This window comes from Carcharodon carcharias, chromosome 14 (genome assembly GCF_017639515.1).
Source record: "Carcharodon carcharias isolate sCarCar2 chromosome 14, sCarCar2.pri, whole genome shotgun sequence".
Taxonomy (NCBI): domain Eukaryota; kingdom Metazoa; phylum Chordata; class Chondrichthyes; order Lamniformes; family Lamnidae; genus Carcharodon; species Carcharodon carcharias.
Genome location: NC_054480.1, coordinates 128,455,044 through 128,479,341, shown reverse-complemented (window position 1 = coordinate 128,479,341; position 24,298 = coordinate 128,455,044). Strand labels below are relative to the sequence as shown.

The 24,298-nt window shown below is 48.4% G+C and overlaps 1 protein-coding gene across 1 annotated transcript; it reads left to right on the top strand.

Moving 5' to 3' along the window:
* The first annotated feature begins 331 nt into the window (after positions 1 to 331).
* Positions 332 to 22,082, top strand: ankle1 (ankyrin repeat and LEM domain containing 1). Its single transcript, XM_041205541.1, has 9 exons — positions 332 to 390; positions 2,829 to 2,981; positions 3,984 to 4,089; positions 5,601 to 5,727; positions 8,321 to 11,752; positions 12,743 to 12,905; positions 18,043 to 18,202; positions 19,329 to 19,458; positions 20,215 to 22,082. Exons 1-9 carry the CDS (start codon positions 332 to 334, stop codon positions 20,385 to 20,387), a joined length of 4,503 nt encoding a protein of 1,500 aa, XP_041061475.1. The 3' UTR covers positions 20,388 to 22,082.
* Positions 22,083 to 24,298: the final 2,216 nt, after the last annotated feature.

Here is a 24,298-nt window from a genome sequence, read left to right as displayed (position 1 = left end):
AGTTATGTTATGCATTTTTTTAATGTTTATCTGTTTTAATTTACTTCTGTTATATTAAAATTTATTTTGCGTGCTCCCCCCACCCCCACTTTTATTACATTGGCCGCGCTGGGATCCAGGAATAGGAAAGGGGCGGGGATAGTGGGACGCAGTCTGATAGGCAGTGCACTTAGCCAATGGGCAGGCGCGACCGGGAGCGCCTGTAATTTGATTGGGTGTTTGTGGTGTGATGGGCGGGGCTAGTCATGCCGGTGTTGCAGTCGGCGGTGGCGGTGGCGGCGGGAATGGTTGAATGAAGGTGGGAGGCGGTGGCTGGTCCAGTCCGGGGAGGATGAGCAGGGAGCTGTTGGCCCGGCGCTTGCATTGGGCTGTAGAGGAGGAGGATGTTGAGTAAGGGTCTTTATATATGAAAAGCAATGTTAAACACCATTGTCCCTGGTGCATCTAAGCAAGTTTGGGCTTGTCCTTGTTGGGGACCGTCCGGCAATGGCTATGCTTTTTGCAGCTCTTTTCTTTCATTTCATAGGATGTGGGCTTCGCTGGCTGGGCCAGCATTTCTTGTCCATCCCTAGTTACCCTTGAGAAGGTGGTGGTGAGCTGCCTTCTTGAACCGCTGCAGTCCAAGTGATGTAGGTACACCCACAGTGCTGTTAGGGAGGGAGTTCCAGGATTTTGACCCAGTGACAGTGAAGGAATGGTGATTTTTTTCCAAGTCAGGATGGTGAGTGACTTGGAGGGGAACTTCCAGGTGGTGGTGTTCCCATCTATCTGCTGCCCTTGTCCTTCTAGGTGGTAGTGGTCATGGGTTTGGAAGGTGCTGCCTAAGGAACCTCGGTGACTTCCTGCACTGCATCTTGTAGATGGTACACACTGCTGCTAATGTGCGTCGGTGATGGAGGGAGTGAATGTTTGTGGATGTGGTGCCAATTAAGTGGACTGCTTTGTCCTGGACAGTGTTAAGCTTCTTGAGTGTTGTGGAAGATGCACTCATTCAGGCAAGTGGAGTGTATTCCATCACATTCCTGACTTGTGCCTTTGTAGATGGTGGACAGGCTTTGGGGAGTCAGGAGGTGAGTTACTCATTGCAGGATTCCTAGCCTCTGATCTGCTTTTGTAGCCATTGTATTTATATGGCTAGTCCAGTTCAGTTTCTGGTCAATGGTCCCCACCAGCATGTTGATAGTGAGGGATTCAATGATGGTAATACCATTGAACGTCAAGGAGCGATGGTTCGATTCTCTCTTCTTGGAGATGGTCATTGGCATCGGTCAATGCCGGCTGGTCCGTCCAGTTTCATTCCTTTTTTGAGACTTTGTAACAGTTTGTTACAACTGAGTGGCTTGCTCAACCATTTCAGAGGGCATTTAAGAGTCAACCATGGGTCTAGTGTCACATGTCGACCAGCCCAGGTAAAGATGGCAGATTTCTTTCCCTAAAGGACATTTGTGAACCAGATGGGTTTTTACAACAATCACCATTAGACTTATAATTCCAAATTTTTAATGAATTCGAATTCCACCATCTGTGGTGGGATTCGAACCTGGGTCCCCAGAGCATTACCGTGGGTCTCTGGATTACTAGTTCAGCAACAATACCACTCCGCCTCCCCTGTCAATTCCTGTATTTTTGCACCTTATTTGGGGACTGCCCCTCAATTGCTCTCGCTTTTTCCAGTTCTGTTATAAGGTCAACAACCTGAATCGTTAATTCTGCTTCTCCCCTATTCTCCACGCCACCTCCCCCCACCACAAATGTTTCCTGACCTCCTGAGTGTTACCACCGGTTTCTGTTTTGATATCAGATTTCCAGCAGCTGCAATATTTTCCTTCCACGTCGGTTTCTGTATTTGGAGTCCTATTTAACTTCCAACCACATCATCTTCATTACCAGGACCACCTATTTCCACCTCTGCATCATCACCCGTCCCTGCTCTTGCCTCAGCTCATTGCTGCTGAAACCCTCACCCATGTCTTTGTTGCCTCCAGCCACACTACCTTAATGTTCTCCTGGCTGGCCTCCCATCTTCCATTCTACATAAACTTGAACTTGCCAGAGGCCTACTACCCGCACCCTAACTTGTGCAAACTCTGTTACCCATCTGCCACATTTGATCTCAGTCTAGGCATCACCTCAATTTTAAAATACTCCTTATTTTCAAATCCTTCCATGTCCATGCTCCTCCCTGGCTCTCTCACTCCCTCTAGCCTTACAACTTTCTGAGATCTCTGTGTTCCTTCAATTGTGGGCCCTTGAGTGTCCCTGATTTTAATCGTTCCACCATTGGTGACTGTGACATCAGCTTTTTTTTTTTAATTCTTTCATGGGATGTGGGCAACACTGGCAAGGGCAGCAATTTTTGCCCATCCATAATTGCCCTTAAGGTGGTAATGAGGCACCTTCTTGAACCGCTGCAGTCTGTGGGGTGTAGGTACTCTGTGGTGTAAGCTCTGGAATTCTCTAAAGCTCCTTGCCGCTTTAGCTCCTTTAAGATTCTTCTTAAAACCTACTTTTTTGACCGAGCTCTTGGTCACCTTCCCAAGTATCTCGTTGTGTGGCTCAGTGTCAAATTTTGTTAACACTCTGTGAAGCAGCCTGGGATGTTTCCTTCATTTAAGGTGCTATATAAATGCAAATTCTTCACGTGCATCAGCTGAGGACAGTTTGAGACTGGACTGTGATGTCCACACTTATTTAAGGAGTTTACCAGCTCTTAGTGTGAGGCCCTTTAGGACAGATCTAATAATCCTTCACCGATGTTCCAATCTGTATTGCTCTGATGGTGGCTGTGAGCTGATTTTATCCCACTTACTGTTATCTTTCCTTCCCAGCTCCTTAGAGAAGTGGTTGAAGGGGAGTGCCGATCCCAACCTGGTTTTACCTGAGGGGATAGCTGCTCTACATTTGGCATCTGGGAAGGACACGGAAGGTGGAATCCGGTGTTTAAAAACGCTACTTCAGCATGGGGCAAATCCTAATGTCAGGTTAGTGACACTTTGTAGTCACCTTTCTCACTGGGCTGTTTTTACTGTGCAGGTTTTCAAACTTAGGCCCTAAAACTCCATTTTCAATGTGCTCATCGTTTCCCTGTTACACTGCACGAACAAACAATTTTATAACGTTTTTCATTGAATCATTGGGACCTTTTCCTGAAACTATGGCGTGGAACATGTCAGCACCTGCAGGAGGTCCCCAGGAGTGTGTCGGTACTTGTATGGTGGGGGAGTCTCTGGAACCGTTTCAGTATTTACAGGGGATTTCTGGGAGTGTGTCAGTATTTGTGAAGGTGTTGGGGTGGGGATGCACCACTGTACACTTTAATATTATATGACCTGCTTTTGTATAATCTTAGTAATCTTGAATTGCACTATTACCAGTGACTGGCCTGTATCCACTAGTGTTGTAACCCAGTCTTATACAGTGACTGGCCTGTATCCACCAGTATTGTAACCCAGTCTTATACAGTGACTGGCCTGTATCCGCCAGTGTTGTAACCCAGTCTTATACAGTGACTGGCCTGTATCCACTAGTGCTGTAGAGCAAAATCCTGGTAACACTGAGTTATGTTTGTAGAGACCATTTTATTCTTTCATGAGATGTGAGCATCGATGGCAAGGCCAGCATTTATTGCCCATATCTAATTGTCCTTGCACTGAGTTTCTTGTTAGGCCATTGCAGGGATCAATTAAGAGTCAACTACATTGATATGGGTGTCACATGTAGGCCAGACTGGGTAAGGATGGCAGATTTCCAGATGGATTTTTTTTACATCGAATGATGATTGTTGTTTTTACTAGCTTTATATTCCAGATTTTTCATTAATTGAATTTAAATTCCACCAGCTGCCATTGATGGGATTTGAACCCGTGTCCCCAAAGCATTGGCCTGTGCCTCTGGATTACTAGTCCAGTGACATTGGCACAACAATCTAATGAGGTTGAAAACTATTGTAATTCAATCCTTACCCAATCTTTTTCATTATGTAGATCTACTGAAGATCTCACTCCCTTGCACGTAGCTGCCTCCTGGGGGTGTGTCAAGAGTTTGAAACTGTTGCTCAGAAATGGAGCAGACCCAACTCTCCTGGACCAGGTAACTAAGCAAAGTAACTGTTCTGTACAGACTGACTTGTATTTCTCTAGATCCCCGATAGCCCAATTGATCATGGGCAGTGTCAACCTGTGCTGTGCATTAAAGAAGAAAGAATTTTGTATTTATACCCAGTTCCAGTGGCAGGAGGATCATTTAGTAGAAGACACAGGTTTAAGATCATTGGCAAAAAAACCAGGGTGGAGGTGAGAAATTATTTTGCACAGCAAATTATGATGATCTGGAATGTGCTGCTTGGAAGGTTGACAGAGGTAGATTCAATAATAACTTCCAAAAGGGAACTGTATAAATACTTGATGGGGAAAGTTTTCCAGGGCTATGGGGAAGAGCAATGGGAAATTGGGCTAATTATATAGCTCTTTCAAAGAGTTGGCCCGGCCCCTCTGTACTGTCTGATTCTATAATTATGTAGCACTTTACATGGCCATGAGAGGTAGCAAAATGCCGGTCAATTTTTTTTTTGAAGTGCCACGGTTTTTTTCATGGTGGATTTGTTACAGTACAGGAGGAGGACCTTTGGCCCTTTGTGTCTATGCCAGCTCTTTGCGAGACCAACTCAAGTTGTTCCACTCCGCTAATTCCATTCCCCTGCCCTTTCCTGCAATTTTATCTTTGCAGATAGTTATCTAATTCCTGGTTGAAGACCATGATTGAAGTTGCCTCCACCACACTCCCAGGCAGTGCATTCCAGATCCCAACCATTCCCTGCATAAAAACGTCTTTCCTCATGTTGCCTCTGGTTCTTTTCCAGTCATCTTAAATTGGTTTCCTTTGGTTCTCAACGCATCGCCAACGGGAACAGTTTCTCCCAATCTACTTTGTTAAGGCCCCACGTAATCTAGAACACCTCTCCACCTTCTGTCCTCTAAGGAGAACAGCCCCAGATTTTCCAATCTGTCTTTGTAACTGAAGTTCCTTATCCCTGAACCGTTCCTGAAAATCTTTTCTGCACTCTCTCTAAAGCCTTCACGTCCTTCATAAAGTGTGGTGCCCAGAATTGGACATTATTCCAGTTGAGGCCACACTGGTTCACTATAATTTCCTTGCTTTTGGACTCTATCCCTCTATTTATAAAGCCCGGGATCCTGTATTGTAGGAAATTCCACAGCCAGTGTGCACTGAGCACACTCAAACAGCAATGGGATAAATGACTAAATATTTGAAGATTGATGAGGTAATCTAATTAGGATGTTTGAAATGATAAATGTAGAAGACGGATACAAAGCAGCTATTTCCTGTGATGGATTCTAAAACAAACGGACACAATCTTAAAATTAGAGCCAGTCCAGTTAAGACTGAAAATAAAAATCAGTTCTTCATGTGAGAGGTAGTGGAAATCTGGAACTCTCTTCCTTCCCCCAAAAAGGCTATCAGAGACAATAGTTTGCAGGAAGTTTAGCAATATCGCAGTATTTGTTTGATCTGTCTTTGCTGTATCCTGCAGCGCATCATGTGCAACACGAGGTCAATCTTTGTTTGGTTTTAAAATCTAGGATGGACTGAGGGCAGTGGACTTAGCTGAAGAGCAAGGAAATGTGAAATGTCGTCAGATTCTGCAAGCATATCACCACTACACTCTGCTGGAGGATGCAAGGGAAGACCCTCCCACATACCAATATGGTCAATTCTCTCTCATAATTGTTTTCAATGCTTTACCAGATGGTTAATGGTTACTTGTGTAATTTGGTGTGTATGAGCCAGGAAGATTCCAGGTGGACCATTCCCCAGTCTGCCCTGTCATTAACAAACCACTCAGCCCACAGTGGGTGTATTTCATTTGGCCTCTGTATTCTCAGCAACTGAGCATTATGGCACTACAAAGCATCCACAGCACAGAAATAGGCCATTTGGCCCAATTGATCCATGCTGGTTTTGATGCATCACATGTACCTCTGCCTATCTTATTTCATCTAACCCCATCAACAAATCCTTCTATCCCTTTCTCACTCATGCTTATCTAGCCTCCTCTCAAATATATTTGTGATATTCACCTCAACCAACCCCAGGGCAGAGAGTTCCACATTCTCACCATTCTGGACAAAAAAATGTTTCTCCTAAATTCCCTATTGGATTTATTAGTGACTGTCTTATATTTATGGCCCCTAGTTTTGGTTTCCTATCTTCCCTCCATTTACCCTATCAAACCCTTTCATAATCTTAAAGATCTCTCAGCTTTCTTCAATCTAGAGAAAAGAGCCCCAACCCGTTCAATCTTTCCTAAGGGTATACCTCTGTTTAATGGGGAGGGGGAGGGAGGTTTTGCGGGTGGAGGAGAATCAATATAGGGCCATCACCATCATTATACCATCCCAACAACGTAACTTTGTCCCATGCTATTAAGTCACTATTTCCAAGGCAACTCGACTGCTCTGTGGCCTTCTTTAGTGACATTACCAACTTGAAGGTGGATTATGGGATGATGTAGCACAGAAGGAGTCCATTGAACCATCATGCCTGTGCTGACTGTTTGGTAGAGCTATCCAATTAATCCCACTCCCCTGCTCTTTCCCAATAGCCCTGTAAATTTTTATCCAATTCTGCTTTGGAAAAAAACTACTGCTTCCGCTGTCCTTTCAGGCAATGCATTCCAGATCAAGACAACTTGCTGTGCATTTAAAACTGGTTTCTTCGTGTCACCTCTGGTTGTTTTGCCAATCACTTGTTGAGTGTTGACCCCCGACAATTCACGTAAAATTGGCAAGCTGTTTCTGAGAGTCGGAAGAATGGTTGGTGTGGGAAATGCAAAATCTTACACTTCAGGAGAAGATACTGTCCTGAGGTGATTACTGATCCTTCTGCCACTGTAAGGCAGTTATTGCAGTATAATCTGCTAGCCATTCACAATTGAGCTGAAAATGACCCAGGCTCGTTTTGCTTTGGGCAGGCAGCCAACAGAAAGACTTAAAGACTTTGGCTCCATCCACCTAAAATTGCAGTTGGCTGAATGAAAGATTGGTCTTTTTTTTTCTTTCGAAGGGCCTACCTTTCACAGGAATTTTTTTTATATGTCTGTAATAATTGCACGGAAACTGCCATTTTTCCCTCTTTCCATCTGAGCTGATTTAATTTTATATCATTTGAGCTTTAAACTTTAATTTTAAAAATTCAAACATTTCCTATTCATTTTATTCCTCCAATTAAAACCTGTGTCGCTGCTGTCATCAGCAACTTTCCCCCCACCCTTTTATGACTTTATGACTAGATGAAGTCACAGCTTCTCTCTTTCCCCCCAATACTTTGAGCAAAGTCCCACCTTTTTGGCCAATTTGGATTGGGTGACAGTGGGGGGAGGGAGGTTGGGGGTTGACAACAACAACTTGCATTTATTTAGTACCTTTAACATAGTAAAACGTCCCGACCCAATTCAACGGAGTGATTAACAAACTAAATTTGACAATGAGCCATGAGACAGATGACCAAAAGCTTGGTCAACCCATTTGAACTCATCATTCGATGCCCTATTCATGATTATTTGTCATTCATGAAAGTTTTCAAGATGTTGTGGGGGGGACAGGATGGAGTGGTGTTAGAAGGGAGATGGGGTTACAGAGATGGTGGTTCGCTAAGGGACGTCAACAATAAATCATATAATTTGTTAACGGACAATGGCAGGATAATTTAGAGTTGAGTTAAATTCTAACAGAAGGAAAACATGAGTTGAACCAAGAGTTTGCAATCCAAGAGGTGCCAAGCCTTTCTCTCAATTTTTCCCCCTCTTCTTGAGGAGGGGAGAGAGTTAGGGAGACTGATGCACCACTGCAGTTCCATTAGATGATTGGAGGATGTTCCTCCTTGCGAGGAAATCAAGGACTAGGGTACACAGTTTAAAAATAGGGGGTATCCTATTCAAGACTAAGATGAAGAGGAATTTCATTTCTCAGGTCATTAGTCTTCGGAATTCTCTCCCACAGAGCGCAGTGTTAGGGGGACTGGTTGAATATATTCAAGACTTGAGTTGGACAGATTTTTGATCGACAAGGGAGTCCAGAGTGATGGGGTCAGGCAAGAAAGTGGAGTTAAGGCCACAATCCAATCACTGATGATCTTACTGAATGACAGAGCAGGCTCCTTGAGCCTGCTCCTCCTATTTCTTATGATCTTATTTGTCCCTATCCAGAACAAGCAGAAAACAGCATGGGTTTAGGTGGGTCAGATGAAGACCATTTATTTTGAATGTTACTAACTGCTTGGTTGATCTTTTGGTTTCTTGCAGTCTGCTATCGAAGAGTTAGAAATGGTTTTCATTTCTTTGCTGATCCAGCTGAGTTCGGCATCACAGAGAGCCACAAGATGGACAAGCTTCCTGGAAGGAGTCAAAAATTTCATCCAATCAGCGGAACCCAGCAATCCTCAACCCACAGACGGCTGGATTTTGGCATCACTGACTCCAGCAATGTCAGTCAACAGCCAAGTGGCTACTCAGTGAAAGTAAACCTGAGGAGTAGCCCTTTGGGAGAAGATACATCGGTCTGGTCTGAATTACCACGGCCCAGGTCCCAGTCAGGAACAATGAAACCAAGGGGCCTAGGACATCAAATGGACATTGTTGAGGACAGGAGTAAACACCACATTGTTGGTGAAACTACAGAACTGACCCTTGACAGCTGTGTGTTGTCAAGTACTCGTGTATCTACCTTTGGAAAGTTTGAAGAGCAGAATTTAAATGAATTAAATTCTGCAACTGACTTCTCTGAGGAGCATACACCAGCAGACCAGGAGCTAATTCTTCAGGACAATGAGAGCTTTCTTCCTGTGTCTGCTACCCAGCCCCCTCCAGTCCTGAGCCAAAGACTGAACACCTCAATTGATGATGAGAGCTTTTTGCCTCCATCAGCACCCCAGCTGTGTCCAGTTGGGAGCTGTGGATTGAATAACTCAACTCATCATCTCCCTGAAGCCCAGTACTTCCCAATTGAACCTCGCCATGCTCAGCGAGCAACAATTGGTTTGTATGAAGAGAAGGAAGTCTTCAAGGACGGTGATGCTTTTGTTGACATAGAGTGGCTCTCTGAATTGGATTGTACCTGCATTTCAAAGGAACAATCTCAGTCCAGTGAATCTCTTTCGAACACTATGCTTGACCTTGCCAAAGACAAAGGATTTTGTAATTCTGAGCTTTTAGTAAGAGCAACTAGAGGCAAAGGCATTGACATAACTTCACCAGATCATGTCTATGTATTTGAACGCAGAAATTCGACTGTTCTACATAACAACCTGCATAAAGACACTACAGTTCTCCTTGAGGACACTTTAGACTATACCATGGGGACAGTCAATGATGGATATCCTCCATATGCTGACATAGCCCAACATAATGGTAGTGATCCCAAAGCTTCAGTCTCGATTTCGAGTTCAAGCAACGGCCTATACTGTAGCTGCGAAAGTGGATTTGGGGTTTTATCCAGTGCAGTCGGGAACTTCGGGCCTACAAGTCACACACAGCAGGTTCAGGAAGACCCAATGAGCCAGGCGGACACAGACCAATTTTTAGTGCAGCAAACTCCTTCAGGCAGGAACCAGGACAAATCTGCTTCAGAATCTCCAGGTGAGATTGCAACAGTTAATACCCAGCTGGTACACACTAGAGATGTGCAGACTCTTCCTTTCAAAGATTCCCAGTTCTTTGAGAAAATGGTGAAAGATTCTCCTTTGCAAAGGAATGGCGAGCAGTCCAACTGCAATTCTCCAACTCCTCAAAGGCAGTGTTGCCACCGCGATGCAAGTCTTTCCCATAGCATCCTAATCAACCCAAGTGACAATGACATTGTACACAGCTCACGTGCAGGATCCACCTATACAAACAGCTATATCGACAAGGGACAGATGAATGCAGTAAAATGCAACATGAAGCAGCAGGCAATGCTCAGTGGTGAAAATGAATCAAGCCTGGAGACGTTCACAGCTGCAGAAACAAACGGTAAAAATCACAAGTGTAATCAAGGGGATCAATCTATGGTAGAACTTGTTTCTGCCAGGGGCTGTATAGAAGATGGGAATTTTCCAGGTTTGTTGATGCTGTCTGCCAAAAAATCTTCATCTTCCACTATCCTTGTCAATGATCCAAGCCTTGGGACACCATCTAGGGATTCTGTTTCCATTAACAATAATGCAGGAAGCAAAACCCAACCGAGTTTAGATGAAGAACATTCATCAATTGAGGACGAGAAAGAAGGTGAAGGTGGCTCGGGGTTGGAAAAGTTACTGAAGAACATCACGTTAGCAACTGAAACAAAGCAGTCGCAACTCAGCAACGATAGATTGTCACCTTTTGTTACTCCACGCACCAAGAGCCGATTGGCCAACTCCTCGTTAAAAAGTTATGATCCTTCACTTTTCGAGCAAACACTTGCCCTGCCAATTAGAGTTAGACGAGTCCGCAGAAAGCAGGTGGAAGATGCTGGAAGCCCATCTGGTTGGTTTGGTTCACTCAGCAATGGATCTGCTGTTTCCCAGGGTGCAGATGGTGAAGATGAAACTCGCTCCTTTCCTCACCCTCCAGACGATGAAGATGCAGATTTTGACACTGTTCCCTTTGTCAGACATAATGATCAGGAAAAATGGACTGTCCAACCATTGGCAGCTTTGTGCCCAGACCCGGAACTTGCAAGCTTTGACACTGTACCATTCCTAAATGCTAATCATGAAAAAAGAACAGCCCAACTTTCATCGCCAATTGCAAACAGCAACAAACAGCCCCTCAGCTTGAAAAGTGTAACTGAAGCCAGCGTAGGAAGCCAGAAAGCACCATTTCCACATCCTGTGAACCCCAGAGAATATGGAGATACCAACCGAGATGGCTGTTTTTGCCCACCCATCAGGCAGTCCACTACAGAGATGGTTCAACCTGATGTGAAAGCCAGTGACGACAGTCAGATGAGATCCAATAAGCCTTCAGGGGAAGGCGATACCACGTGCTCTCTCAAAGATAATGACTTGCAAAGTGAGCTGAAAATATCAGAAAGAGAGCAGGGATTGTGTGGTGCTGCAGAGTTGCCCAGGCCTTCCTCTCTGCATCTTAGTCCGGTGCCACTAGCTGGAGAACCCGAGGCTGAGAGCGAGGCCTTTCCCCAAAACAGCAACGTGTGTGAAAGCACCAGGCTGGAGGATGCCAATTTGCAACTGGGAAATTGGGACCAAAGGTGTAGCTTTTCCAAACGGTCTATTGAAGACCGCCTGTCAAAAATACCAAACCACAATGCCGAATGGCAAAGCCTTTTGGGAAGCCTTGACCTCCAGCTTTCTCCCGGCGGTCGCCCAGTTAACAGCAGTGTAAGCGAGACGGTGGAGTACCTTTACACTGACACCGAGGAGGGCCATACCTTGATAGAGCGCCGTTATCCTTGCAAGGACACAAGCTTTGAGAACCTGAGCACTTCAGGCTCTGAGGAGACAGTCATCTATGACTGGAGGTCCTACACAAACAGAGAGGCCTGTGCCAAGGAGGAAGAAAACCTGCCATCTGGTGATGGAGTGCCAAAATTGTCTCCTCGCCTCCTGCTCTTATCTAACAGTCAGATACGAAGGCAACTTAAAGATTACGGAGAAGACCCTGGACCAATAACAGACCTTACCCGAAAGGTTTACCTGCGTTATCTGGACAGGATTGGAAAGGAGCCCCTCCCCAGGAAGCCACAACAGTTTACAAGTAAGTTGGGGAATTGAGTCTTGCTTATAGATTGTTATCACAGCCCAGAAACATGCCCAAGGAATGACTTCTATGTCTGTACCTAATATCTACTCTAATTTGCCCAACAGAGGCATAGAAAGCTCGATATACTTAGACTGCAATCATCCCTTATAATGTCTTATGGGTCAACGGATAGCACTCACCTCCAGAGTCAGGAGTGGGGCTTGAGCTCCTCTTGAGACTTGAGCACATAATTCAGGCTGATGCTCCTTGCACAGACCAGAGGGAGTGCTGCACTTTTGGATGAAACGTTAAACTGAGGTCCTATCAGCCCTCACACGTGGACATAAAAACTGGATTCCGCAGCACTGTTTGAAGAGCAGGGGCATTCTCCCCAACATCCTGGTCAATATTAATCCCTCAACAAGCATCACTTGTTTTTTTTTAAAAAAAGCACACATTATCAGATCATTATCCCCTTGTTTTGGGAGCTTACTGCGCACAAATTGGCTGCTGCATTTCCTGCATTACAACAGTGACGACACTTTAACAGTGTAGTTCATTGGCCGTAAAGTTTCTTATACGTAACTAATTCAGCTGGTCAAGTAAGAGAGATCTCGGCTTATATGAATGAGAAGTTTTTTTCTCCTCTGTTAGTTGCTTTCATAGATTTGCAGCACAGAAGGAAGCCGTTCAGCCCATTGTGTCTGTGCCAGCTGAAAGAGAAATACCTAGTCTAATCCCGTCTTCCCGCTCTTAGTCCGTAGCCCTGTAGGTTACAGCACTTCCAAATATTTTTAAATGTGGTGAGGATTTCTGTCGCTGCCACTATTTCAGGCAGAGTTCCAGACACCCACCAGCCTTCCGGTGAAACAAAATATTGTCTTTGACTGCCCCCAATCTTTCCACCAAATACATTAAGTCTATTTCTGTAACTGCAGTGGAAATCTTACATGATGCAAATATCAGTGCAGCCTCCACCTGCTCACCTTGTTTTCTGTTACACAGGTTACAGTCCAGAGCTCTGTCAGAGTCTGGAAACGTTTGTCTTCCCAGACTGCACTCAGGAAGAACTAGCTTTAGTGCAGCAATTTGATCAACCTGACCAGAATCGCAAGTGGAGGGAGGGGCTCCTCAAATCCAGCTTCAATTACTTACTCCTCGATCCCAGGTACAGTCTTGTGTTGTCTTCAGATTTAAATCAAGTGGAGAAATGTTCATGCTTGGGGATGAAACAGGGATTTGTTGGCATCAAACACTCCCAGGACAGGTATAGCACGGGGTTAGATATAGGGTAAAGCTCCCTCTACACCATCCCCATCAAACACTCCCAGGGCAGGTACAGCACGGAGTTCGATACAGAGTAAAGCTCCCCCTACACTGTCCCCATCAAACACTCCCAGGGCAGGTACAGCCCGGGGTTAGATATAGGGTAAAGCTCCCTCTACACTGTCCCCATCAAACACTCCCAGGGCAGGTACAGCACGGGGTTCGATACAGAGTAAAGCTCCCTCTACACTGTCCCCATCAAACACTCCCAGGACAGGTACAGAACATGGTTAGATACAGAGTAAAGCTCTCTCTACACTGTCCCAGCAACTTAGCCCCAACCTCAGAACTAACCAGTATGCAGATTAAGACTGTAAACTGGTTCAACGTTGGAACCCTTGTGGTGAGCGTTTCAGTTGCTCGGGTGGAGCTGAGATGAAAACGCACTGTGCACCATCCAGCCCCAGGTTTTGAGTTGGTGCATTGGAACTGCATCGTTGTTGGTTCCCTTTCTGGTTTAGTGGATGAATCCTGGTGAGGATCTGAGCCCCTCGACCCACAAAATCCAACAACCTGAGTCAGATTTGTAACAGACATGCTGATCTCGAACAAGATTATGGTCAGCTCACTACTATATTGAATTGTAGATTGGTTACAGCACAGAACAAGGCCATTTAGCCCATTGTGTCCATGCCAGCTCTCTGCAAGAGCAGCTCACCCAGTCCCAATTCCCAGCCCTTTTCCTGTGGACCTGCAAATATTTCCGTTAGTTCAGTTAATTGTTTAATTACCTTTTGAAAGCCTCATTTGAATCTGCTTCCATCACTCTCTCAGGCAATACATTGCAGGCTCTAACCACACGCTACATAAAAAGCTTATCTGCACATTATGGTTGGCTCTTCTGCTATTCACTTGGTGTCCTCTGGTTCTCAATCCATCCGCCAATCAAAAGTTTCCCTCCCCCTACTCTGTCCAGACCCCTCATGATTTTGAACACCTCTTTCAAATCTCCTCTCAACCTTCTCTTCTCCAAGGAGAACAGCCCAACTTCTCCAATCTATCCACACAACCCAAGTTCCTCATCCCTGGAACTAGTCTCTGGCGCATACCTGCTTTTAATCGCTCTGCCGCTGGTAATCATGCCCTCAGCTGCTGACACCTCAAACTCTGGAATTCCTTCCCTAAACCTCTCTGCATCTCCGTCATCCACTCTCTCCTCCTTTAAGATGCTCCTTAACATTACCGATTTGGTCAACTGTCTTAATATCACCATACATCACCCAGTGCCCAATTATGTTTGAGAACACCTGTGAAGTGTCTTTAGGTGTTTTACGGTGTTAAAGGTGCTATCTAAATACAAGTTGTCGTTGATGGTGATTGGTCCGACGCTCTAATTTCAAAGGTGAAGTGACCGGTTGGTGTTTTTTTTGCCTCACGACTCCTATTTTCCTATTTTGAGTTTTTACAGATCTACGATTTGGCGGTAGGAAAATGTTAATTTTTTTTCCTAGGACAGATTAGATTTGTAAAACACAATGAAGGGAAATAAACTTGTGAATTTTCCTTTCGATTTACCTCTTTTTTTGCCTTCCTCCCTCCTCTCCACCCCCTCCTCCGTCCTCTCTGCCCCCCTCCTCTGCCCTCTCTTTCTCCCCCCTCCTTCGCCGCCCTCTCTTTCTCCCCCTTCCTTCGCCGCCCTCTCTTTCTCCCCCCTCCTTCGCCGCCCTCTCTTTCTCCACCCCTCCTTCGCCGCCCTCTCTTTCTCCCCCCTCCTTCGCCGCCCTCTCTTTCTCCCCTCTCCTTCGCCGCCCTCTCTTTCTCCCCCCTCCTTCGCCGCCCTCTTTCTCCCCCCTCCTTCGCCGCCCTCTCTTTCTCCCCCCTCCTTCGCCGCCCTCTCTTTCTCCCCCCTCCTTCGCCGCCCTCTCTTTCTCCCCCCTCCTTCGCCGCCCTCTCTTTCTCCCCCCTCCTTCGCCGCCCTCTCTTTCTCCCCCCTCCTTCGCCGCCCTCTCTTTCTCCCCCCTCCTTCGCCGCCCTCTCTTTCTCCCCCCTCCTTCGCCGCCCTCTTCTTTCTCCCCCCTCCTTCGCCGCCCTCTCTTTCTCCCCCCTCCTTCGCCGCCCTCTCTTTCTCCCCCCTCCTTCGCCGCCCTCTCTTTCTCCCCCCTCCTTCGCCGCCCTCTCTTTCTCCCCCCTCCTTCGCCGCCCTCTCTTTCTCCCCCCTCCTTCGCCGCCCTCTCTTTCTCCCCCCTCCTTCGCCGCCCTCTCTTTCTCCCCCCTCCTTCGCCGCCCTCTCTTTCTCCCCCCTCCTTCGCCGCCCTCTCTTTCTCCCCCCTCCTTCGCCGCCCTCTCTTTCTCCCCCCTCCTTCGCCGCCCTCTCTTTCTCCCCCCTCCTTCGCCGCCCTCTCTTTCTCCCCCCTCCTTCGCCGCCCTCTCTTTCTCCCCCCTCCTTCGCCGCCCTCTCTTTCTCCCCCCTCCTTCGCCGCCCTCTCTTTCTCCCCCCTCCTTCGCCGCCCTCTCTTTCTCCCCCCTCCTTCGCCGCCCTCTCTTTCTCCCCCCTCCTTCGCCGCCCTCTCTTTCTCCCCCCTCCTTCGCCGCCCTCTCTTTCTCCCCCCTCCTTCGCCGCCCTCTCTTTCTCCCCCCTCCTTCGCCGCCCTCTCTTTCTCCCCCCTCCTTCGCCGCCCTCTCTTTCTCCCCCCTCCTTCGCCGCCCTCTCTTTCTCCCCCCTCCTTCGCCGCCCTCTCTTTCTCCCCCCTCCTTCGCCGCCCTCTCTTTCTCCCCCCTCCTTCGCCGCCCTCTCTTTCTCCCCCCTCCTTCGCCGCCCTCTCTTTCTCCCCCCTCCTTCGCCGCCCTCTCTTTCTCCCCCCTCCTTCGCCGCCCTCTCTTTCTCCCCCCTCTTCGCCGCCCTCTCTTTCTCCCCCCTCCTTCGCCGCCCTCTCTTTCTCCCCCCTCCTTCTCCGCCCTCTCTTTCTCCCCCCTCCTTCGCCGCCCTCTCTTTCTCCCCCCTCCTTCGCCGCCCTCTCTTTCTCCCCCCTCCTTCGCCGCCCTCTCTTTCTCCCCCCCTCCTTCGCCGCCCTCTCTTTCTCCCCCCTCCTTCGCCGCCCTCTCTTTCTCCCCCCTCCTTCGCCGCCCTCTCTTTCTCCCCCCTCCTTCGCCGCCCTCTCTTTCTCCCCCCTCCTTCGCCGCCCTCTCTTTCTCCCCCCTCCTTCGCCGCCCTCTCTTTCTCCCCCCTCCTTCGCCGCCCTCTCTTTCTCCCCCCTCCTTCGCCGCCCTCTCTTTCTCCCCCCTCCTTCGCCGCCCTCTCTTTCTCCCCCCTCCGCCGCCCTCTCTTTCTCCCCCCTCCGCCGCCCTCTCTTTCTCCCCCCCCTCCTTCGCCGCCCTCTCTTTCTCCCCCCTCCTTCGCCGCCCTCTCTTTCTCCCCCCTCCTTCGCCGCCCTCTCTTTCTCCCCCCTCCTTCGCCGCCCTCTCTTTCTCCCCCCTCCTTCGCCGCCCTCTCTTTCTCCCCCCTCCTTCGCCGCCCTCTCTTTCTCCCCCCTCCTTCGCCGCCCTCTCTTTCTCCCCCCTCCTTCGCCGCCCTCTCTTTCTCCCCCCTCCTTCGCCGCCCTCTCTTTCTCCCCCCTCCTTCGCCGCCCTCTCTTTCTCCCCCCTCCTTCGCCGCCCTCTCTTTCTCCCCCCTCCTTCGCCGCCCTCTCTTTCTCCCCCCTCCTTCGTCGCCCTCTCTTTCTCCCCCCTCCTTCGCTGCCCTCTCTTTCTCCCCCCTCCTTCGCCGCCCTCTCTTTCTCCCCCCTCCTTCGCCGCCCTCTCTTTCTTCCCCCTCCTTCGCCGCCCTCTCTTTCTCCCCCCTCCTTCGCCGCCCTCTCTTTCTCCCCCCTCCTTCGCCGCCCTCTCTTTCTCCCCCCTCCTTCGCCGCCCTCTCTTTCTCCCCCCTCCTTCGCCGCCCTCTCTTTCTCCCCCCTCCTTCGCCGCCCTCTCTTTCTCCCCCCTCCTTCGCCGCCCTCTCTTTCTCCCCCCTCCTTCGCCGCCCTCTCTTTCTCCCCCCTCCTTCGCCGCCCTCTCTTTCTCCCCCCTCCTTCGCCGCCCTCTCTTTCTCCCCCCTCCTTCGCCGCCCTCTCTTTCTCCCCCCTCCTTCGCCGCCCTCTCTTTCTCCCCCCTCCTTCGCCGCCCTCTCTTTCTCCCCCCTCCTTCGCCGCCCTCTCTTTCTCCCCCCTCCTTCGCCGCCCTCTCTTTCTCCCCCCTCCTTCGCCGCCCTCTCTTTCTCCCCCCTCCTTCGCCGCCCTCTCTTTCTCCCCCCTCCTTCGCCGCCCTCTCTTTCTCCCCCCTCCTTCGCCGCCCTCTCTTTCTCCCCCCTCCTTCGCCGCCCTCTCTTTCTCCCCCCTCCTTCGCCGCCCTCTCTTTCTCCCCCCTCCTTCGCCGCCCTCTCTTTCTCCCCCCTCCTTCGCCGCCCTCTCTTTCTCCCCCCTCCTTCGCCGCCCTCTCTTTCTCCCCCCTCCTTCGCCGCCCTCTCTTTCTCCCCCCTCCTTCGCCGCCCTCTCTTTCTCCCCCCTCCTTCGCCGCCCTCTCTTTCTCCCCCCTCCTTCGCCGCCCTCTCTTTCTCCCCCCTCCTTCGCCGCCCTCTCTTTCTCCCCCCTCCTTCGCCGCCCTCTCTTTCTCCCCCCTCCTTCGCCGCCCTCTCTTTCTCCCCCCTCCTTCGCCGCCCTCTCTTTCTCCCCCCTCCTTCGCCGCCCTCTCTTTCTCCCCCCTCCTTCGCCGCCCTCTCTTTCTCCCCCCTCCTTCGCCGCCCTCTCTTTCTCCCCCCTCCTTCGCCGCCCTCTCTTTCTCCCCCCTCCTTCGCCGCCCTCTCTTTCTCCCCCCTCCTTCGCCGCCCTCTCTTTCTCCCCCCTCCTTCGCCGCCCTCTCTTTCTCCCCCCTCCTTCGCCGCCCTCTCTTTCTCCCCCCGTCCTCCGCCGCCCTCTCTTTCCCCCCCCCCCCCCTCCTCCGCCCTCTCTTTCTCTCCCCCCCCTCCTCCGCCCTCTCTTTCTCTCCCCCCCACCCCACCTCCTGCCCAGGGTCACCAAGAACCTGCCAGCCCGGTGTCACACATTGAGCTCTGCAGAGTGCTTCCGCACGTTTGTCAGCTCCATCTTCTATGTGGGAAAAGGGAAGCGTTCCAGACCCTACTGTCACCTCTACGATGCACTGACGCATTTTAAAAATAACAATAATCAGGTAAACAGGACAGAGTGGATCTTGAATTGATTTGCTTTAGATTCACAAACTTCCACTTCAACAAAGTATTATGAATGTCTGAATCTGATTGGTGCAGGAATCTCGCAGCTGATGTTTGTAGAACCCTCAACTGATTCCTGGGATTGAGGTGGTTGCGGTGCTGGTGGGGGTATCATGTGAAGAAAGGTTGGGCAGGGTCTGTGTCCATTGGAGTTTAGAAGAATGAGAGGTGATCTTATAAACCTATAAGATGCTGAATGGGCTTGACAGGGTGGAATGCTGAGAGAATGTTTCCCCTTGTGTAGAGACTGGAACTAGGGGGGCTCAGTTTAAAAATAAGGGCTCTCCCGTTTAAGACAGGGATGCGGAGAAGATTCTCCTCTGAGGGTCTTGAGCCTGTGGAAATCTCTCCCTCAGAGAGCAGTGGAAGCCGGGTTAGTGAATATTTTTAAGGCAAAGTTAGATTCTTCACTAACGAGGGGATCAAAGGGTCAAGGGAGTGGGGAGGAAAATGGAGTTGAGGCCACAGTCAAATCAGCCGAGATGTTACCAAAAGACAGAGCAGGCTCAAGGGCCCGAAGGACCTACCCCTCGTAATTTGTATGTTTGCATAAATGTCCCTGGCCCTGGGTGCTGAGGTAAGGTTGACATTTATTACCCATGCTCCCATTGAGTGTCCTGTTGAGCCCCTTCAGAGAAACCTTAGGAGTCAACTGTACCGGCATGGGTCTAGAGTCACGTGGATGGCCAGACTAAGTTAAGACGGCAGGTTTCCATCCCTGAAAGACATTGGTGAAAACAGTTGGGATTTTAACTACAGATCAATTGACAGATCAGCCACAATCTCATTGAATGAAGGAACAAGCTTGAGGGGCTGAACAGTCTCCTCCTGTCGCTCGCAGCTTCATAGTTGCTTTTATTGATACCAACTTTTTTTATTTCCAGTTCTTTATTTAAAAAAAAAACTATATCCAAATTCTCAATTTGCCACAGGGAAGGGATTTGGATGCGCAATTTATAGATTAAAGGTCCAGGCCAGATCACTGCCCAGTATTTTGCAGGTTAACCTGTCGTTAATACTGTTATTCATATGTGCTCAACTTTCCTCTTCCTGCCCCACATTCAGGTGAGTGCAAAACTGAAGCAGATTCTGGATATCTGGGAGAGTGGCCAAGGGGTGATTTCTCTGCATTGTTTCCAGAACGTTATTCCTGTTGAGGCATACACCCGGGAGGCATGCATGGTGGATGCGCTGGGTGAGTCAGAGCGTATGGATCATTATAATGCTATATAATTTTACAGCATGTATTTGTATCTTACTTCTGGACTTGAATATTCCAATACCCTCCTCGCCAGCATCCTTTGTGGACCATGAGCTCATCCAAAACTTGGCTGCCCCATATCCTAGGTCACACCAAGCTCCTTTCACCCATCACCTCTGTGCTCATGGTTAAGCGAGGTCTCGGTTTTAAAATTCTCATTCTTGTTTTCAACCCGTGGCCTCGCCCCTCCCTATCTCTGCAATCTCCTCCAGCCCTAGAACTGTGTGAGATCTCTGCACCCATCCAATTCTGATCCCTTGCACATCCTCGATTTTTATCACTCCGTCATTAGCAGCCGTGCCTTCAGTTGCCAGGCCCTAAGCACTGGAGATGCTTTGGCTAAATCTCTCCGCAACGCCACCTCACTTCCCTCTTTTACAACACTCCTTAAAACTTACCCCTTTGATTAAGTTGTTGCTGAGTTCCCTTTGGATTTATTAAAAGCTGCCTTACGTTTATGGCCGCTATTTCTGATCTCACCCGCATGTGTAAACAACTCCACGTTTACCCCATCAAACCTTTTTGTTATTGTAAAGACCTCTATCAGTCACCCCCTCCGCCTTCTCTATTCTAAAGAGCCTGAGGCTGGTCACCCTGTACAGTGGCTGTGAAGGACTTTGGGGGCCACCCTCGGGTGGTGAAGCACTGGATTAATGTGAACTCTTTGTCTTGTTTTTTTATTTGCTTCAGGCCTGCAGATGTTGACCAACAAGAAGCGCGGGGATTATTACGGTGTTGCTGCGACCTGGCCAATGAAGCGACGCCGGCGGCTGGGGGTCCACATGCTCGGCCGAGCGTCGCAGATCTTTCTGGCGGAAGGGGAGCGGCAGCTGCGCCCAGCCGACCTCAGGATCGGGCAGTGAAAGGCGGGTGACGCATCAAATACCCCTCCCCCGCCCAACGCCTGTCACGCAAGCAGCTTCTTTCGAATGAACCTCTGAGGCAGGCTGGCTCTGTCCTCTTCACTTAAGTGGGTAGCAGTTAATGGAGCTCAGCACCTGCACCCCAGATTTCAACAGATTTGCTTCCTAACAATGCAACCCCTTAGTTGGCGCGCCAGCGAGTTACAGAGTGGCAGCATGAGCACCTTCATGCTTCTGGTCATGGACCTTGGTGTCCAGGGGAGGGGGGTACTCCCACCTCCTCCCCCAACATGCGCGCACACACACATGCACACACACGCGCGCAAACAGGAGGGTGAAGGGGGTTGCTGCCATACAAATCACCGCCCATTTGCTCATGGGCACCTCCTGCTGGTCCATTCAAGCATTACATTGCACAGAGACGTTGAGCTTGATTGGCTGGGCACTTTTATAAATAGTGCAGCTCTCCAGAACTTGGGGAGAAGGGATGTAAACTGTGAGGAAGCAATCTCCATCGGAAGAGGTTTCCCTTTTCTCAAAACTGCATTTATTCCTGTGATGAGCTTTCTCTGTCCTGCAGCTTCTGAGTAGCTTGTAGCAGTCACACCCCTGGCCCAGGTTATCGTGAAAGCCCATCTACATACAGGGGGCTCCTGTGGGGTGACTGACTTTTCCCTCCCTAGGTGTGCCTGCCTTTCCCTCAATATATATGATCCACGATCGAGGAATATTTTTCTGGGGAAATAGCAGGTGAAAACCTCTTCCTCGTGCTCTGTCATAGTGGATTAGCTAGAAGATACAACCTTTCCCTACCTTATATTTCTTTTTAACATAACTTTTTAACGCTGTTTTTAAAATGCTCCCTTCTGTCGACGTCCAGAGGGCTCTGGTTGAGCCATTCCTGAGCCCGCTGCTGTGTTGGTATCTGGCAATAAGATCCTCCCAAATGCTCCAGGTACCAGTGTCTTTGATGTCTCAGAATCCCATGGCTCTGCTGGAGTCTGTAACTCCTCTGAGTGTTTTCTTCCAACAATCTGACCAGGTCTAAATTGATTAAACAAAAGCATATTTAAGGTTTTTTCCTTAAGATCAATAAATATCAAAGAAGTTGTTCCCGTGATTACGGTACCGAACTGGCAATCAGACTTTGGGAGCTCAAACTCTGCCGTGGTGAGTTGGGATGTAGAATTGAGTGAAATTTGGCGACTTGTGAGCTGGCAACAGATAAAATGACCATGAGAGGTTTTAAAAAAAAAAGCAACTGTATTTTTACACAGTGAATGTAAAATAATCTGGAATGCGTCACCAGAAATGGAAACCATAGTAATTTTCCAAAGGGAATTGGATAAATACTTAGGAAAAAAAGATTTGCAGGGGCTGTGCAGAAAGAACAGTGGAGTAGAATTAAATGGATTGCTCTTTTAAAGTGCTGCCACAGGCACCATGGGCCGAATGACCACCTGTGTTGTATCATTCTATGACTCTAATGCCCTCTGGGGAAGGGAACCTGCCATCCTTACCCATGTCTGCGCTTTATGTAATTCCAGTCTCAAATCAATAGGGCAACTACAGGTGGGCAAGAGGGCACAGATTTAAGGTAACTGGCAAAAGAAGCAATGGAGATAGAAGGAGAAACTTTTTTTGCGTCGCGAGTGGTTAAGATCTGGAATGCGCTGCCTGAGAGTGTGGGGGAGGCAGGTTCAATCAAGGCTTTCAAGAGAGAGTTGGATGTTGTTTGAAAAGGAAGAAGTTGCAGGGGAATGGCACTAGGCGCATTGCTCATTCAGAGAGCTGGTGCAGAAATGAAGGGCCAAATGGCCTCCTGCACTGTAACGAATCTGTGATTTTTGTGAGAAATGTGACCTAGCCAGTGAAACCCCACTTCCCAAGAACATACCTATTTATTTTTAAAATGTGATTCTTTTAGTAAGTTAAAGATAAGAGAAAGTTGAAACACACAGTGGCGATTTTTCTAAATTTAACCATTGACTTTTGATGTTGCACATGACTTGGGAAGCACGTTAGCTGGCATCCAGTTCCATGGGCATTCACATCATCTTCAGTGAAGCTGGATGGTGAGTGTGAGCAGGCTATTGGGCAGTGAGGGATAATAGCTGAATTTCAGCCTGACATCCACACGCATAAACTTATCATAAGGAGTCACTGGATCACAATCCAAAGGTGCAGCTCAGCTGGGTTTTTACTACTGCCCACCACTGACACTAGTTCAAGAATTCCGATGCCAACTGCAGTGCCTCGAACCTTGTCCCAGATTGGTTACTGCATGGAGTCGATCATTAATTGACTAAGGAGAGGCTCCAAAACCAATTGTATTTCTGTTCTGGGCCCCTTTCTACTAGACCAGTAGCCTATCAGCGGTAGCATTTATTTGAAAGGACTCAAACCACTCATTGACAGAAAGAGACGGCATCTTGAATGTTGTCCCTTCAGACCTGCTGCTCTTTATTGATTCGTAAGTAGTTCTTTCAAAAACTGAATGTTTCTTTTAAAAAAAAATAGTCATTGTATCCTTTGAGAAGAAAATTAAAAATTGTCCAAAAAAAAAAATAAAGGTCTAGATAAGTTTGCTTATTTATATTCCAGACCTGGCTTTGCATCTACCTTTTGTTTTTTTTTTAAGATCGGTTTAAATGGATTTTAACCTGGTTGATTTTTTGATAATCTTTTGATGTGATGTTGCTTTTAGTCCTGCTGCTGCCTCTCATTGTATTCAAAGCAGTTACTTCTAGCTGAACTCTGAGGGAAGTTAAAAGTTTCTTCACAACGCGTACATAAATCTCCAGTGGGCGGATCAAGATTTCCTATGTTAAAAGTTTAAAACTTCTTGATGACTTTTTTCCAAGGTCACTGGCTCGGATTTTTCATGTGGAAACACCTTTAGTCTGCAGAGATTAAAATAAAATTTGACATGAGCACTATAAAGCAGTGGTGCTGAATATTTTGCATAAAACATGGCTCTCCTTTGAGGTTCTTTCCCTCTGTCCCTCTCTTCCCCCTTGCCCTTTGGTGCGTGTGTATCTCTCCTACTCTGCCTTATCCTCTTTCCCACCCTCCTCCCTTCCTGCTCTCCCTTTGTGTCTTGCACTGTCTCCGCTTCCCATCTGCCTTGTGTGCTGTTCTTCTATTCCCTCTCTCTTGTTCATTGTGTTGAAGAAGAAACCAGTTTTTGTGTACAGAATGGGCATTAAATTTGGGAACATCCTTTCCAGTCAGGGCAATGGAATTGTGAAGTGAGTTATGCGAGGCAAGTAGTCCAGGATTTAAGGGGAAGCTGGAAGTAAAGTACATGCTGCCCCTCGGCCACATCATCTGAAAATGCAACATAAGATTCCACGTGTATACTGACACCCAGCTTTATCTCACCACCACCTCTTTTAACTCCACCCACTGTCTAATATTTTATATTCGTTCATGGGATGTGGGTGTTGCTTGGGCTAAGCCAGCATTTATTGCCCATCCCTAATTACCCTTGAGAAGTTGGTGGTGAGCTGCCTTCTTGAACCACTGCAGTCCCTGTAGTGTAGGGACACCCAAAGTGCTGTTAGGGAGGGAATTCCAGGATTTTGACCCAGCAACAGTGAAGTGACAATAATATATTTCCAAGTCAGGATTGTATGTGGTTTGGAGGAGCAACTTGCACGTGGTGTTGTTCTCATGCACCTGCTGCCCTTGCCCTTCTAGGTGGTAGAGATCATGGGATTGGAAGGGGCTGTAGGGAGGATGAGCCGGCTGACCATGGCACAGGAGGCCATTCAAGAGGGGGGAGCAAAAAGACAACTGGTAGTTGTAGGGGATTCTATAATTAGGGGAATTGATAGCTTCCTTTGTAAGCAGGATCAAGAGTCCCACGTGGTATGTTGCCTGCCCGGTGCCAGGGTGAGGGACATCTC